Source organism: Lissotriton vulgaris, chromosome 3_1 (genome assembly GCF_964263255.1).
Source record: "Lissotriton vulgaris chromosome 3_1, aLisVul1.2, whole genome shotgun sequence".
Classification (NCBI taxonomy): Eukaryota; Metazoa; Chordata; class Amphibia; order Caudata; family Salamandridae; genus Lissotriton; species Lissotriton vulgaris.
In genome coordinates, this window is record NC_141689.1 from 976,602,968 (window position 1) to 976,621,049 (window position 18,082).

At 42.9% G+C, this 18,082-nt stretch overlaps 1 protein-coding gene across 1 annotated transcript in view; it reads right to left on the reverse strand.

The window, feature by feature from the left end:
• Positions 1-18,082, reverse strand: part of CEP78 (centrosomal protein 78) — a 479,433-nt gene that overhangs the window by 410,031 nt on the left and 51,320 nt on the right. Inside the window, exons 6-7 of the mRNA XM_086961339.1 lie at positions 13,851-14,025; positions 12,235-12,348 (exon numbers count right to left, since the gene is read on the reverse strand). Of these exons, the coding sequence (XP_086817465.1) occupies positions 12,235-12,348; positions 13,851-14,025 (289 nt within the window). The remainder of the gene's footprint in view (positions 1-12,234; positions 12,349-13,850; positions 14,026-18,082) is intronic.

Sequence of the window (18,082 nt, forward strand, 5' to 3'; positions counted from 1 at the left end):
CTCCCAGCTGCCCCGCTCGCAGAGGGCAGCTGCACCAAGAGGGTAAGTGTTATTGTTCAAGAGCCCCAGAACAGGGCTCAGGCCATTTTCCCCGCTGCCCCTCCTGATAGAGTGCAGCGGCCACGGTTGGCGCAGATTGATTTAGAAGTCCCTGAGAGGAACAGAGTTGGCACAGGGAGTGCCAGTGCCCACATTTTGGCCTTCACAGCTGCCCAGCAAGTAGTGGGCAGCTGCCACGTTTAGGCCTTAACTTTTGCGCACTCTACTTTTGCTGCATGCGCAGCCAGCCCTGACATTATTGGACATAGGGCATTGGAGCCCTGTGAGAGGCCAGTTGGCCTGGGGCCAGTTTTCAGGTGTTGTGTCCCCGCCTGCGGCACACTGGGTTTATGATGGTAATTACATGATGTTTTATACCTAACATGATGTCTAATGTGATTTATGCGGAATGTACTTATGCCCCTGAGGTTTGGGCAGGATATATTTGATTCCTAATGTATAGTGCATTTATGCTTAGGATGTTAGGCACAATGGCATTTATGCTAAATTGATGATGCCAAGTTCATTTTTTCTCCCGTAGCGACTGGTTGTTATTACTGATTGGCTACATTTTTTATTTTGTGCTACAGTTAGTATATGTTCTACATTTGCTAATTTCCCTTTGTGATTGTCTGACAGTGGCCCAATTGGCCCGGTCAGGTGTATATAATCCCATGTAGATACTGCCCTGTGCCAGTTAGCACAGTGTATATGTGTGATTATGATGTAATATGTTTAGGGTAATACAAAGTGTGTGTATTGCGCAAACGCTTTACACATTGCCTCCGGGATAAGCCGGACTACTCGTGCCAAGCTACCAAGGGGGTGAGCATGGGTTATCTTTGGCATGTAACTCCCAAGTCCTGACTAGAGTGGTGGTCTCTGCCTGGCTTTGGTGCAAGCCTTAGCCAACCAGAGAACCCATTTCTAACACTCCCAAAATGTTATCAAGTTCCTGGGGATCAAATGCAATTCTGCAGGTGGTAAAGATAGATTGCTTTCACCAGAGGTGTGTTCACTGGTATGTAGCTGCTTTGATAAGCATGCTTTCCAGAATGAGGTAGACATGCTGCCCTCTCAGCAAAGGTACACTCTACCCTGACTTTAAGCCTATAGGCTCCTGACTAAAAGAAAACCCTTGCAAGGAGCCAGTTATTGATTCAATAAAGAATGTATACGAATGTGTTACTTACTAATGTGGCGCTCTTTGTCATCTAGAAGGGCCCAGCACAACTCAGCCTTAGCGTAAGGCTTACTGGGGAGCAAAGAATAATGTGAGTGTAATGTATTTTAAAAGTCTTGTGTGAAGATTCTCAGGGCTAATTGTTTCTTTTACTGATGGATCATACTATATAGGAGAGTTGGTGCCCATCCCATTTGTAAGAGCTGCCTTTAACACCTTCGGTGCACATGACTAGCTCAGCTCGTCATGAGGTACAGCTTTCGTACACTCATGACGAGCTCAGCTCGTCATGAACAATGGGAATAAATCAGGGTCAGCACAGGAGGGGAATACCATCAGCATTGAAGGTGTTAAAGCAGGGTCGCCACCTAGATAGCTCAGGCCAATTAAGACTAACAACCGAAGCTGAAAAAAAATGCATTAAATGGTAAAACCATTATGATAGAAATTGGATTTGAATGCACTCTCTTTGTGAATCTATTCAGGAACGTGTGGCCAATTTAGTGCTCAGTCGAGAATAGGTAAGCGGCATCTACATTTGCATCGCAAATCATTCACCTACATCTGTGCGGTCTGTCAGCAGCAGTGCCTTCACCTTTTCTAATGCTTCCTTCGAGCACAAGGGCAACACCTTCAGCTAGTAACATTCACCTACTCCAAAGAGAAGGATAACCTTTCTGAGGAGACCACCAAATAGGATGTTGAAAAAAGTATGGCCTGTGAATCAAACATACAAAGCCAATATCCTTAAGGTAGTGATAATGGGTGATCTCAATTATCATTGGGAGAAGGTCCCGAAAGACGGTCAGGCGGTACAGATCGAGGAGGCGTTAACCTCATTGGATCTGGCTCGACAAGTAAAGGGTCCAACTCATGCCAAGGGCCACACCTTGGACCTGGTGTGGACGACAGTTCCTGCTCAGGGTATGGCAACGGCCCAGCCATGTGTATGGTTCGATCACCATCTGGTGAGAGGCAAGTTATTAATGGACAGACAAAGAACAACAACTATAGGAGGGTGGAAGGCAGTTAGGAAGTGGAATAAAATTGATGGAGACAAAATGGTACATCTACTTCGTACCACCCCCTTTCCTAACAACCGGCCAGACAATCCAGAGCTCCTTTGTGGGGAACTCATGGATAAACTCATGAAGGCTACGGACAGAGTAGCACCAATCTGTAGGGTGAACCTAGTGGATAGAAGACGAGGGGCCCCATGGTACAATGAAGCACTTAGAGCAAAGAAACGTGGTTTACGTAAATTGGAAAGAGTATGGCGCAAGGATTACAGTCCTGACTCTCAGAGCAGATATACACTGGCTCTCGCTAGCTATAAGCAAGCGATTATAGCTAGGAAGTCCGAGTTTTATGAGGAGAGGATCACCACTGCTACGAATCCCCAGAAAGAAGTCTTCCGAGTCCTTACGGAGCTCAGGAAAAACAAGGAACAGTCTCCGGATTTTAGTCAGGAAGATTGTCAAAAATTTCAGGACTTTTTTACCAACAAAATTGTCGACCTGGTCACTGAAATTATGGCGACCTCGCAAATTGACTGCCCACCGGTGGTCATTCCAGCTAGAACGCCAGTTACATCTTTACTTTCCACCTTACCCTCGATTACAAAGGAGAGGTTGCTTTCTCTCATGGGGCGGGTCAAGTCGGGCTCCAGGTCGGATCCATGTCCACCTGAAGTGTTTAAACTTGCACTCCCTGGTATAGAGGAAGATGTGCTGAGTCTTCTAAATCTTTCTCTACAGGTTGGCCAAGTGCCCTCCTTCTTTAGGGAAGCTCGGCTGATCCCCCTGTTAAAAAAACCGGGGGCGGACGCGAATTGTCTGAAAAATTTCAGACGAATTTCCCAGTTACCGTTCCTGGCGAAAGTACTGGAGCAGCACGTTCTCACCACTCTGTCGGAACACCTGGAAAGCAACATGCTGTTAGAGCCGAATCAAGCAGGTTTCCGTGCCAACCATAGCACGGAGCTGGTTATGCTGTCTATCGTAGATGAGCTTAGGAACAGAGCAGACAAGAAAACCCCGGGGGCCCTGGTGCTGCTGGACCTCTCCGCGGCGTTTGATACCGTGTGTCATGAACAACTACTGTCGCGGATGAGGGAATTCGGCATTCAGGGCACAGCACATGCATGGTTCACATCCTTTCTTCAAGGGAGGATGCAGAGAGTGCAATTAGGTGACATGCTTTCTACCGCAACTTCGATCACTTGCGGAGTTCCGCAAGGGTCTGCTCTGTCACCCCTATTGTTCAATATATATCTGCAGCCTTTGATTCTAATGCTTAATCAAATGGACTGTCAGGTATATAACTACGCGGATGGCACCCAGATTATCATCCAATTGGATGATAGCCAGGATGCTTTTGCCAGATTGCAAAACATTCTTAGAAGTACAGCTAACTGGATGTCCGGGAACTCCCTAAAAATCAATCCGGACAAAACCGAGGTGTTGCCAATTACCATCGCTGGCAACCCTTGGAGTGATCGTTTCTGGCCTGGGGAGTTGGGCATGCCTCCGGAACCGGCGGCAGTGGTCAAGAGCCTGGGCATCCAGGTAGACAGTAAGCTGTCCATGAAAAAGCAAGTTACAGCTGTGGTGGGCAGTTGTGTCGGCCTCCTCCGACAACTTAGGAAAGTCTCCTCGTTGCTTTCTTTTTCCACTTTGAGGAGTGCGGTCTCTGCGATGATTCTAGCCAGGTTGGACTATGGCAACTCGTTGTACATAGGACTACCACAAAAACTTCTAAATAGAATGCAGACCGTCATGAATGACGCCGCCAGACTCATTTTTAAAAAGCTGAGGAATACCCATGCATCCCCCCTCTTGCGGGAATTACATTGGTTGCCAGTTAAACAGAGGCTAATGTTTAAGGGGCTCTGCATTGTTCACAAAGCCCTTTATGGCAGGGCACCTACCTATTTGAAATCACGCTTGACACTCTACAAACCAGGAAGGGTGCTCAGATCTGCTGAATCCATCTTTCTGGTTCAGCCACTCTGTAGATTGACCACAGTGGGTGGGCGTGCTTTCTCATACACACTGCCAGCTATGTGGAACAAACTGCCGCTGGAACTTTCGGAATGAGACTAATTTAATGTCCTTCCGTAAGAAATTAAAAACTGTGCTTTTCCAACAAGCGTGGGGAGGCCTTTAAATTGCAACCAGATGTATCCTATGTATTGCCTAGCGGACCCTGACAAAGCGCTTAGAGACCTCTGGGTTATAGTGCGCTATATAAATCAAATAAATATATAAATAAATAAATAAAGAAGCAATGTGGCTAAGTATTAAATAAGTGGGCCTCTCAAACATTTCCCCTGTTCATATGCTTGCTCATCTAACATAGGTCTAGGATAGATCTTATATATGGAGCAGTTTTCTCCATTATGAAATGTCTAGAGCATGTACTGTAGATATTGGGAGTAAGTGGTTTGCCTCCTAAATAAGACAGCAACGCAAAATAGTTGATTTTTTACATTTCATGGCGATAGACCCTTTTTTTATCTACACCTGCAACTGGGTCAACTAAAGAAGGTGCATTTTTTTAAACTATCAAACCACATAAATACAAACATTAAAGAGTCTTTAATAACCGAAGACAGGCATTAAGCTGCTATGATACCTAATAAGTGAGAGTTGCATACAGTATTAAAAAAAATATAAATAATTGGCATAAGTAGCAGTGAAGAGCTACTGTACTTTCATTACAACAGATTTTAAAGTATCAAACGCTGCTCATAATGGCAATGTGAAAGGACAGTATCAAGCTTACCGTATTTGCATAATCTGATAAACAACGAACATGCTCTCAAAATATTAATTAAAAAATATGCTGGCCACCGACTGGCAAAAAGATCACTTGTTGGCTGCCAAAAAAAAAAAACTGGTGGAAATTGGTACGTTAAACATTTTGTTGCACACAAAAAACAAATTAGTCCGTTTGCAAATCAACATAGCATCAATTAAACAACTTGGTCTGAGTACCGAGAAAAAAGCATGGAAAAGGTTGATTTTTAAACAAGCATTGAAAATGCAACAGGTCTCGCCATTAAGTTAAAGCCATTTGCTATGCTAATGGTATTGTATAGCAAAGCAAATGGCTTTAACTTAATGAAAGGCGAGACCTATATCATTTTTAAATCTTGTTGGAATAAGAGACTTAGCACTGTACATTATTACTTAGGCCGTGCCGCACCCGCTGATCTGCCGGTACGTGCCGTACCCACTGCGGGGTGCCGCCGCGACGCCTCTACATACCTGCTTCGCTCCGGACCAACCCTTGACCAGGAGACATCCCCGAGGCCGCGCCGCACCAAAGAGGAGCTGCCCTGTACGAGGCGTACTGGCCTCTCCGTGTAGCACTGCCGCCTCAACTCTCCTGAAAGCTTCACACCCTTGGGCCCATACCGGCGTGCCGGCCCCCTCTGTGCGCCTCGCACCTTTGGCCCGTACCTGCCCCGAACGCACAGTCCGCCTAAAGCGTACCCCTTTTGAATGCCCGCTGAGATCCTCACGTCGTACCGGCTTGGAGCTAGTAGCCGAGTATGACTCGCACAGCGCCTGCCAAGTATCCTGGAGTACGCGCCGTACGCCTGAAGCGTACCAGCATCGCATCCTGCTGACAGGGCCCGAAGGTGGTTAGCGACTGGGACAGAACTCCACCTTTAGCCAACGCTGTCTGTTTATGAGCGCCGCGCGCCCCTCTGCAGACTCCCCCTGCATTCCACGAGGCGCGCGTCGCGATCCGGCTTTGTCTGCCATGCAAAAGCGCAGGCCCCCAACGTTATCCTATGGGACAACGCGGCCAGGTCTTTTATCCACATTCTGCTCGTTGTCGGCTGAGCCGACAGCTATAGTTCTCTCTTTTCGCAGCGAGCCCTAAAAAACACTGGCCACTCTCTTATCAATAGGTACAAACTTCATGGGAACCGAGGTGGCATCCCTCAACCAACTCTGTTAATAAGGACTTCAATGGGGTGGAAGCTTGAAAGAAATTGCTGGCAGTGGAATCTAGTGCACACAAAAAAAAGCTGAAACAAGTCCTTACTGAACAAATAAATAGTCCTCCTTGTACATCCAGCGGAAGGAACACACAAACCATATTTCACATATTTTCAGTCATACACTTAGAACAAAGAAGACAACGACAATTAGCAGACCAAGGGTCCTCTTGAACATGTAAGCATCAGTTTCCAATGTGTTGGATGAGATCTTAATGACTTTTCCTTTTATTATAGAAACAGGAGCAACTATGTTTTTCTCGTTAACACATTTTTTACCTAGTGTTCTTTTTCATCTTTTATTGACTAAATGTACTCAAATGCATAGGTGCGTCTAAGGTGTACCTCTCATGGATTCCTCAAAGAGTTGGCAGGTTTATGATGTTATGGGTGGTAGAAGTAGGTGAGGGTTTCAGTTGAGTTGGAATATTTTGATGTGACAAATATTAACTATGATACCATGAGATCTATCATTATGAACTTGGGTGTGACCAAAAGCAGATGTTTGACCCACATCAGAAGTGGGATGAACACCAGACTTGGGAGCAACTATTCTAGAGGTGGGTGTGACTTGCATGTGAATTTATTTTTGAATGTCTATTGAGCAAAGTTATTACTTGTAGAGCTCCAAGATTGTTCAATAACTTAGCTAGTTGTAGCCTTGGCAGCTTTGCTCTGAAATGTCTAACAGTTCCATACATGTGTCGCAACTGAAATCAGGCTGGTGCATCTCCTGTTGGACTGATGTTTGAGTTGGGCAGTGTTTCAAGGCCAGAGCACAGATGGTATTGTTTTCTTGATTATATTACAATTTTCAAATGTGAAGCACTCCACTTGGAAGGAAAGACCTCAGCATAACTGCTTAAGAAAAGATAAAATTGCGCAATTTTGCAAAGCAGGCAGATCGAATCACAATGACGTCAAGCTGAAGATGTCAAAGATTATTTTATATAATTTCAATGTTGGTGATAACATTGTGGCTACTTGGAAGTGCTTAAGTATACTAGAATTTGGAAGAAACGTGTTATTAAGGCTCGAGCATGTGACGACTTAGGACAAGATAGAGGCTTCAGAAGGTATTCAAGGGTGAACAACAGCTAAGCAAATTCTGTAAGCGTGATACAACAGATTCAGAAACTCGAATCCTTTTATATTTTTCATATTTAAACAAGCTCTATGAAGCTGTTATTAAAGATTAACTATTAGGAAAGAGTGTCAGAATGGGGAGAAGCTTGTCAAGTACTCCAAAACACTGATGAATGAATTGAAGTAAAAAAGTATGGGATGCCGATGGATTCTTTGAACTTTTATAAACATTATTTATATTTACATTTTTGTATATCTGTTCAGATGGGTTGTGTGTAAACCAGATATACAAAACAAAGTCAGACAAATGTTGCAAATTAAGGACTCGATGTGGTTGGCTAATTAGATTTCGAACACTGCCTTTGGAGACGGTCTTCTCTGCAATCTTGCTTTTTTTCTGTCATCTTTGGTAACCCCTGTCCTATTCCCCACTACTTGAAAGAACTTCCCACATTATCGGTGTTACAGTTGTGACAGCATAATGGCTGGAAAGCACAATGCAGTCTGTCGTTACTACGAGAGAATTGTTGCTTCTAGGAACAAAATCCTCTCTATACAAATCTCCAAAATAAATACTAACTGATCTACAGAGGAAACTGAGGAGCTGCCTAGGAAGGATTTATCTGCAAATCAGGGTGGTAAAATCACCCTTAGAAATAAAATGTTAATATTGGGGTGGTTGCAGTACTTATTCTGGGTCTATGCTTCCAAATCACACAACAGAAGTGCTTAACTAGTCATTTTTCACATGCCCCCACTGTTACAATAGGGCGGCAGTCACTCTGCTCCTAATGGGTACCTGAAGAGTAACTAAATGGAATTTTACAGCTCTGTGTCTGATAGAGGAATAAGCAACGCAGCGAAGGTAGTCGCTGAAAAACTATTTAAACGATAGGCATGCAAGAAGAGCTAATAAGGCCAACATTAAGTGTGTGCGTGGTACACTGTGCACGATAAGCTCTGCAAGACCACGCACAAGCTGGTGCACAGCCTAATCACAGTAAAATTCGATGCAAATGAGGACAGCCTAATACATTACACTGCGTTTGAACGCATCAAAAAGGGAATTAAAAAAAACTGATTATAAGTACAAATTAAAAGAGCAGTAACAGCGAGTCATGATATCATGCATGTGTGTCACCCAACCCAGCACAGTCGAAAATGCCATAGCCAACTATACGTGCAGGCACTTTCTTAGTCAAAGTGTGGAAGGAGACAGTGTTCATCTGGCAAGAAGCTATGGCGCCACAAAACTAATCAAAGAGCTTTGCATTTTTGAAGATGGCAGGATGTTGTAAGTTATAAATGTCATATTCAGAAGCTTAAAGAAAATAAAAGGTCGAAAATATCATGCGAATTGCTGCACTCTAGATGAAGTTCACATGCAACCCTTAGGGTTGTAGGCTGGCAGTGGACATGAAGAAAGAGAAGCCAAGATAAACACAATCTGAGTAGGCGGCAGGCACAGGAAGCATTAATTATGCACTTTCCACGAAGAGGCCTCTAGGTGGTGGAATGGACCTCACAATTAACTGACAATCTGTGCCCTGTTGAATAATACCTGGCTGGGTAGGACAGCATTAGTACTCGAGAACGAGGTGTTGACTGAGCCCTGAACTTGAGTTATGTGAGAGGCTAGTGGCAATAAATGAACCTAACAACACACTGAGAGCAACCGGCATCTGGAGTTGCCCAATATTATACTGAAACGATAAGGCAAGTGCGAGAATAAAGGTACAGAAACTAAACATGGCAAGGGAAAATACTGTGAAATGGGACAGTCAGCTATTGAGATATCCAGGTTTAAGATGTTAAACATGTTAGCATTTATTTGATGTGCGTACTATTGGATCATTTCTCATTTTGAATTAACTTAGCCTTAACAAAGCAACACACTGGCTATAAAATGTCAACAAAGATATTTAAAAATTAGTAACAAGCTGAAACCACAGTGCACAAATTTACACAGTCACATGTAACTGGTATACATGCGACTGTACGCATGATGCATATGGTTAGCTTACATGAGATGCCATTGAATCACTAAAAACACCTTAACTGAGAACTCTGTTAGTTTAAGCGCTAGACAGATCCAACTTAAAGTTTATCAACATAGGAACTATACTTTCCAAATCCCACCCACGTCCAATAAAAACCAGTCCCTGCATACACTGCTTTAAAGGAAATAAGAAGTAAAACAGACTTGCCTAATAATTGTGAAAACAAGCATTGGCAATGACAACAGGTCTGGCTTTAAAAGAGAGTTGCATGCTAATGTGAAGCATCACAAGTAGACAGCCTGGGAAGGGATATGTATTTGTGTGGAAGCAAAAACACAAAATAATACTGTTGTAGGTTAAAGGGTCAGGTGAGAGTCACACTGTCAAGTCCAACCTAAACATCCACGTATGTAATTGACTGCCCTCCTCCCATCTGTGCTGGTGCCAGAGGAAAAAAAAATATCTTGGTTTCTAAGACACTTCAATAGCATTACAGTGTTATGTGTGTGTCCCTGAAAGTTCAAGCTCAGGCATCTGGATAATTAAACAAAAAGTTATCACTGATGTATGGGGAGCAAGCACTTTTTTAGTGGAAGCACACAACTTATGCCCAATCAAAACATGTACTACCGGCTCACGGCATTGCGGAGCCAATCCCCCTCCCCATGCGATTATCACATAATGGTCTGGTGACAGCTGTGCTATCACTCAAGAACATAAAAAGGACAAAAACCTACCCATACTCCAATAATACTTATTTCTAACTTTTCAGTTTTTTGCGGCTATATTTGTCCACATAGCAAATATACTTTATACGCCTGGCTATTGTCACTGAAATACAGGATAGGTTTCAACACCGTAAGCTCAAAGGACTGATTAGGAATCAACCGTCAGTCACCTCTCAACCACCAGGGCTATGGAGCTTTAAGGCTTTATGAGACTAACACACTGATGGAAGCAGGTTATCTTGACTTTTTACATAAGTGACAATACTTGAATGCTTGTGTGCATGCACACCAGTGCTGAATGCCTTGAATCATATTCTTGCACACATTAAAGTAATAGTGCACCTGCTTTTAGGAGTGAGAAAAACAGAACCCCATTTCAAACCGGCCGCCCATGTTAAGTATTGTTTTTTAAAACTGGCAAAAAGTTGTTTTTTAGTGTTGCTTGCTTGCCTTACGAAAGGTATATTACATAAACTAACAGCAGAACTTATAATTTCACACCTAACGCACAGGCAGCATCTGCCATCCAACTGTGCCTGGTGGCTAGATGCCGAACATGATTTACTGATTTCTACTTTATTTCATTTAGATTTCTCTGTAAATAAAAAGGTACATTTTGAATTTTACGGGTTTGTGTTGCTTTGATGGCAATTTTGTGGAACGGAAACTAGCAGGCTTTTTTAACATGGTTGGTAAAGTCCACTATGAGAAGCAACTACTTAATACACTTCGCCTAAAGGCCTTTGGAAGTGATATTCCTTAAATTCTGCTTACTATGGGCGACAGCCAACCAAATATGTTACAAATAAAAACAAAACAGAAAACATAACCGCAGACATTGCTTGCAGCTTCACTCATACATAATTACAGAACACGCAGAATTCCGTGGTGATGCCGATTTCAGCAATCAGATCCTTTCCATATAGGCCATAGTGCACCATTTATTAAAGGTCTAGTCCTATAGGTGTTCTCCGGCATCTTCTGAAATATATTTTTGGCATGGGTTCACTTGCGCACGCGCTATGTGAAACGAGCACCACTCCCTTTTCTCCACAACAAACGCCCCATGTCTCGTGTGTCTGAAACAGATGAAGGAGCAAGCCCTGGCAAAGGCAAAACAACAGAATACCAGGCAACAGAATACCAGTTGAGGGGTGGGAAGAGGCTGCAGCTTGGCGGACAGCGCCAGAAGCAAACAATAAAACAAGTCGGCCTGGAGCGGAGAACAGCCTAAGAGACGCGGGAGGGCATGAGCGTGACGCCGTGAGCGTGCACGTTGACGTTCCCTGCGGCTCCTGCCAGTGGCGGCCCTGCAAAGCTAGAAGCGCGTTCACAGACCTGAATCGGCTCGTGCCCATACTACAATCGGCTCGGGCACAGGTCTGTCTCCAGGTCTGTCTCCCTTGGAGGCAAACACGGCGACTATAAGTCTCTTTAGCGACAGCGCTTCGCGCTTCAACGCCAGCGAGACTTAAAAATGCTATAACAGAACTATCGATATTCTTTTTTAACTTATTGAGGTAAAGGAGAGATTTATCATGCACAAGGACAGGAGAGAAGGCCAAAAAACAAAGAAACCCTCAACTAGAACTGTCAGCGAATGTTTACAGGCAGAGCTCTCTGGATGTTTAATGTGCTCCTCTTTTAACAGTCCACATCTCAAGCGTGTCCAGAATATTGTTTTTCAAAAACCATGTACAGGGGGCAAATCTTCGTCATGCTGTTCTCCTGCTACTCCAGAAAGGAGGAGAGCAGCAGGAGGAAAATCTGAATACTTAGTCTAAGTTTAGTAGGCCGTCCCTACATGAGGTGGTGGATTTAGAGTCCAACAACTGACCCTGTCTTATACCCCCTTAGGTTTCTTCTCTTCAAGACCGAAAATACTCTCCAGGAAGATAGTCTGGTGTGATAGTCCTATGGTACTAAAATAACATAACATACAACAGGACTGTCCTATTAAAGAGAAGGAGGATTTGTACAGCTTAGATAGAAAAAGGGAAGGAAAACCTCAACACATGCACTAGAGAAGGGTGTTTTTGCTACTCAAATGTCTATAAATTGAAAGTGGACTACAATTATAGTTAGCAGATTTACTTTAATTTAAGACATATTTAAAAAAAAATCTTTAAAATGTTAAATCAGTGAAATTCACGTCATCAAGTTATACTCCTTAAAGTTACGTACCAATTAGGGGATTCCTTCGTACGTCCAGTACCATTAGGGTTGTGTTAGTCCGAAAAGCATCTAGTAAGGCCTGAGCCCCCTGATTGGAAATTCCACACTGCTGCATGTCAAGTGCTAAGAAGGTAAAAAGGACACTTATGTTTAAAGATTACCAAATAACGGGTAAAAGACGGTAATACAACAGTAAAACACACACTGCACTTGACATAAAAATAATAAAACAGCACAAAGACAACCTACTGAGACTTTTTACTGGCAATGCTTTTAACGTTTTGCTGCCAATTAGCAAAACGTTATAAATAAAATTAAGATGTAAACCATTGCTCACCAAATGTTAAAGAGGATTTTCAATCCCTACAATGTGATCTTTCAAGTCTGCCTATTGATCAATACTTGGTTCTGTATATTTTCTTGTGAATAAAAATCTTTAACATGGAGCTATGATAAGATACTTTTACGATGCTAGTAGTAGATAACCCTAATGTGTGAGGTAAAGATGATGAAACCGCAATGTCATATAAACAAACTTAAAATAAAGAATGAATCAGTAATACAGAAAGGAAATTAAACTCCCTGGAACAGAATGCTGCACCTTGATAGTACTCACAAGATGTAAATCACCCTTTACAGAGGGACAGCATAATTAGACACCTGTTTCACAAGGAATGATAGGTAACAGGCAGTCTGTCCAAAGAGCCTCATTCAGAGTTTGGGGGAAATGGAACAACTACTAAAAAATGCTTAAAATCTATAGATGCCATGTCTGTCCACCTCTTGACTCCTCAACCTCATTTAGAGATTGAAGAACCACTGTGTTTCAGATGGAGGACCTTCTACCAGCAACACCAACAGAAACATGCGTAATGCGAGCCACCCATTGGGATTTGGTGGCCAACATGGAGCTGGAAAGCCTGTCCTATACAAGACAATACTTACAAATCTAAGTCTGCTCGTTTTTTTCTGTCTATAAACACCGTTTAAATCATATAGACAATTATATCACAATTTTGTAGACAAAATACTTTTGGAATACATGTGAAACCAAGAAGAAACCGCTCTTGCAGACTGTCCTGTCATAACTGATATGTGAGGGAGTCACAAACTGACTCAAAATGAACCAGACTGGACTTTTCCTCATTTGGGCCTCGCCAAACTGTAAACTGACATCGCACTTCCTAACCCTTTTCTTCCCCTCTCACAAAACAAACCTTGGGAGTCTGCTTGGAGGCAGAACTAACAACGACACAGACAGCAGCAGAGGAAAAGGCAAGTATTTCTTTTTTTTTTTAAAGAAAGACTTTAGCTATTTATCCTTTCCCCAAACACTCTCAGCAATTAAAGTCCTTCGTTCTATCTTGTTTGGATTAGGCGAGCAGTTTCTGGGCAGGTTTGTCAGTGTAATCTGATGCTTGTGACAATCATAGAATGCCTCCACTTCCCAGATGCAAAGTGAGAAAATCGTGTTAATAAATCATTCTGGCCCAAAGTTCAGCATACTGGTTTGCAGCTTGCAAACAAACAGAACTTTAATTTCTGACAGGATATCAATGCAGTTGATGAGTTCACCAGTCTAGGTACAAATTCTTAAAATAGAAAACAAGAGGTTAGTCTCATACCCTTCAACCAGAGATCTTCTTTTAGTGATTCTGCTAGGGCAATAGCACCCTCATCCCCAATTAGCATGTTATAATTCAGAGTAATACGTCTCAAACCAGTCATGCAATCCAGGTCAGGTCGCCTGTACCTCAGGCTTTCCGCCCAGATATCACTGTGCCGTCTGGTTGCCTGGTGCTGCAACAAAATAGAATACAACATTCATGTTAGAGAACAAAAGTAAATTATTACTCGTGACAAAAAACTGCTTCAAATAGGAAGTAGAAAAACATTTGCGAAGACTGGCATTGTTCAGCACACATAAATGAACATCAATGTGGAATATCTTTTATTGCATACAGGAGATTACGCACGAGTGAGGGGTCCTTGAAAAGTGAGAATCTACTACACACAATTTGTTCAGAAAGTTTTTAGCAGGCAAATAGGCAAGTATAAGATCTAGATATTCATGAAAGGGATACAATTTGTCCCCAAAACTAAATTAAATAGGGATATTTAAGAAAGAAATGTGTCACTTAAAGAACAATCTACGAAACACCAGAATGACACATAAGGTTGACACTGTATTGTAGACTTAATCGCAGCTAGCCTCAATGTATCAAAACCAATTATGTAATTCTAATGAAAAGAGATCCATATGCAGAAAATATGAGATTGACTTAAATAGTAAGAATAGGAATTGTGGATTGTTTTGAGAGCTGATAGTGCTGTGTAGAAATCCCCGGCTTCCTGTATCAATTATCAGGTGTTTGCTTTCAGATATGAGCAACTTTGATCTATAATCTCCGAGCAGAACCAGAAGGATGCACATTGGTGGCTATAGGAGTGTTTTATTTATCTTCTCGATTTGCCTGCCCTGGTTTAGCTACTTAAAAAATATACATTTCAGAATAAATTATGGAGATCTCAGATGGATATGCCTGTAATCTATCACTTTATCCTTTGACGAGGTCAGATTTCACCTCGGGAGCGAGCGTCTGGTAGCTGCGCATGCGCGAAGCAAATCCCTTGCTCACACACAGACACAGGCAGCCCCCACCCCTCTGCATGCACGCGCACACACACACACACACACAGGCGCGCGCATGCACACGCAGGCATACGACACACATACAGGCACACATACAGGCACACTATTCCCTACCTCGCATTCTCTCTCAATCACACATAGTCACGCATGCGCACACACATTCCCGAGCGCACACACGCACACACGCGCGCACACACTCCCCCCACCCTCCCCCACCCCTCCCAGGCATACACACAGGCACGCACGCACTTCACTTCAGCCCTAGGCCCCACTCACCGACTGCGCTCTTCCGGCGGGCTCCTCTCGCGCTCCGCTCCTCACGGCGCGGCGCTCCTCTTCTCAATCGGGGCTCCCTCAGGTCCGAGGAGCCCCGCAACAGGCGCCACACTCCTCCTTCTCCACGGCCCCCTCCTGGGGACCCGGGCTACCTCGGACCGGCAGGGCGCTCCATGCGCCGGCAGCTCGAGGACCTCGGGAGGCGGGACTTCCGGTCGGCCGCGACCGGATTGGCCGGCCGGCTAAGAGCTTCCGGGTCGCCGCGGGCAGCGCGGCGGCACCCTACAACATGAACTTGTTTTCTTTGTTTGCGTACTTGGGCAGCACTAGGTACTCTAGTCTCAACTCTGAGAAGGATGTGAAAATATATTTTTTGTGAAAAAAGAAGCATTGCTTAACATATGAATTTACACCTTCTTTAAAATTGATATTGTGATATAGCTTTGAAATGTAAAATTGTGGCCAGGGTAGAGGAATTAATTTCTGTGAGGTTTGTCACCTCACTGGGATAAAACGCATTTATTATCAGTTGTAGAATGTATTACATGATTGAAAATGACAATTTTGCAGAACAAGCAGCAGTCGCAATCCAGTTTCTTGCCAAAAATTTCTGTTTAAAGTCTTTCCCACTAATCTCGAATAGATCTAACGTAGTGTTTGAAAACGACAGTCATCTTGGACTAGTCTTCCTTTACTTATATGAGCCAGGTGATTGGCTGGTTGCTTTCTGTTGAAAGAGGAAAGAGTCGCGTTAGGCCACGGAAAACAAGAGCTTGATGGGCTGCAAACCATGTCAATTGCATTCAATGAAATCTTTAGACCCTGTACATTCCAGGTAGGTGGGTTCCACCAGGTCTTAAGGCTGCATCTCCGGAAGGTGCGATTACAAATCTAGTCAAGCAATATGGGTGATGGCGGCAAAAGCTAGACTTAGCTAGAAATGAGAATTTTGACATCGGTCTGTAAAAAACACACCTCGGCCATTATTGTATTCCTCTGCCTTTTTCAGCACTTTTTCACTCCAGCCACACACCGATTACTAATTTTACTCCAACTACCTTCATATGCACTGGTTCGATGCCGCTGTGCGAGCGTTATCGGTTTTGTGTGCAAGCATAATTCATTCCTTGGCGATACAATTATCGTGCCTGAGATCCTGATGCGCGCAGAATTTGTGAAAAGCAACAGAGGATGATTCTGGCTATTAAATGTACTCCCAATGTCTGAATGATTTCTCTGCGCCGAGAGAACGGCGTGCAAATGCAACGGTTGCTCACTGCAACCGTTACTTGGTGATAATTCTGTATACAACCACAGGAACCGGAGTCACTGATTTATTTTTTTGTATATTTTACCCAGCAGTTGGCTACAGACGATTTTTCGCTCATGAAAATACTGAAGGTGTGAAATGTTGTTGTTTTTATTTACTACGCAGCTTTTGATACTTGTTAGAAACATCCCCCTTGATGTTAAACAGTTTGCCTTGCCTTACCCATGTGATTTTAAGTGTCTTGCCTTGGACATATTATGTAGAATCTTGCATGCTGAGAAATGATTCATTTAGATCTGGCATTAGTCAAGAGGTATAGATATTAGCAAAATGATATGTATAATATATTTGGTGCTGCTATCAGCCCTCTTCACCCAGTGGACTGGTATTGTGTCATTCACATTATTATTTCACCCATTACATCATACAACATGCATACATCATGGAGCAGTGGGGATCAGCCACTTCAGCCATTGACTAAACTAACAGTGAGTGATGGCATTCTGCCCTTTCATAAGGAGCACATCATACACAAAGGTGTTCACTTTAGTGCTAGGGCCGTATATGGCAGTGTGTGCTTATTAAGACAGAAAATACTAATGCTTTTAGCAAACTTTAAAAAAAATATTGTTGAGGGCCCATCAGCTACCCCAGCAATAAAGTTTTGTTAGATTCATGACAAAGGAATTGATAAAACCAAAAAGTCTGTTCGCCAACACCAGACCTATTAACTTTGCAATTGCTTTTTTTTAGGTCTCGCCCTGGAATTCGCATCCGAAGGATGTGATAAGATCATAGATTTGCAGAGGAGTACATATTGAATTACAAATGCTATAGGTATCACATTTGCGAAAGCTATAACTATTGGCATAGTAAATGACAAAGCTATTAATTTCGCTATTTTCAAAAACAACACAAATAAAAACGTTGCCATTTACTTTGCCATTTACAATACCAATAGCTCAAACTTTCCTAATGCGAGACCTATTGCATTGCAAATGCTTGTTTAAATATGGCTCGCTGTTGTTCATTTGCAGTGTGTCTTGTGGAACATACCTCACACCCTGGTTATATCTGGATGATATCAATGCCCTAATCAATCACATTGCATAAACCCTACACTTAACACTCCGGTCTGTTTGATTAATGTCTAAAGAATTTGACCTTGAAACCCTAATACTAAAGAACATACCTTTGCTTTCAATGAAGACTCATATCATCTTTTAGACCTGCGATATCAGGTACAGGATAGTAACAACCAACACATCACCTTACCATGGCTATCTCAGGTGGACTATGTAACACGCAAAGCCAAGACACAATCATCAAAGTTAAAGAAACAGAAATTTAAATAAAAGGAAAGGCCATTTTGAGCCATATCTCCAGGATGCAAAGTCCATCCAACTGTACATCAGGGTTGCTCCACTGCTTCAAACTCCAGAAAGGGCCACAACAAAACTCTTCAAACACCTCATTCACAGTAGAAAGAGCACCTATCACTATTTAGAGGCACATTTCTGGCTACCAACACATTTCCTTATCACATTCCTCTTCTGTGAAGATTTTTAATTAGTATGCCTATTAACAATGCTCCACTGCTTCACATTTAGGTTTGCACAATATGACTGGCATGGAATGTAATCTGAAAAGAGCTGCCA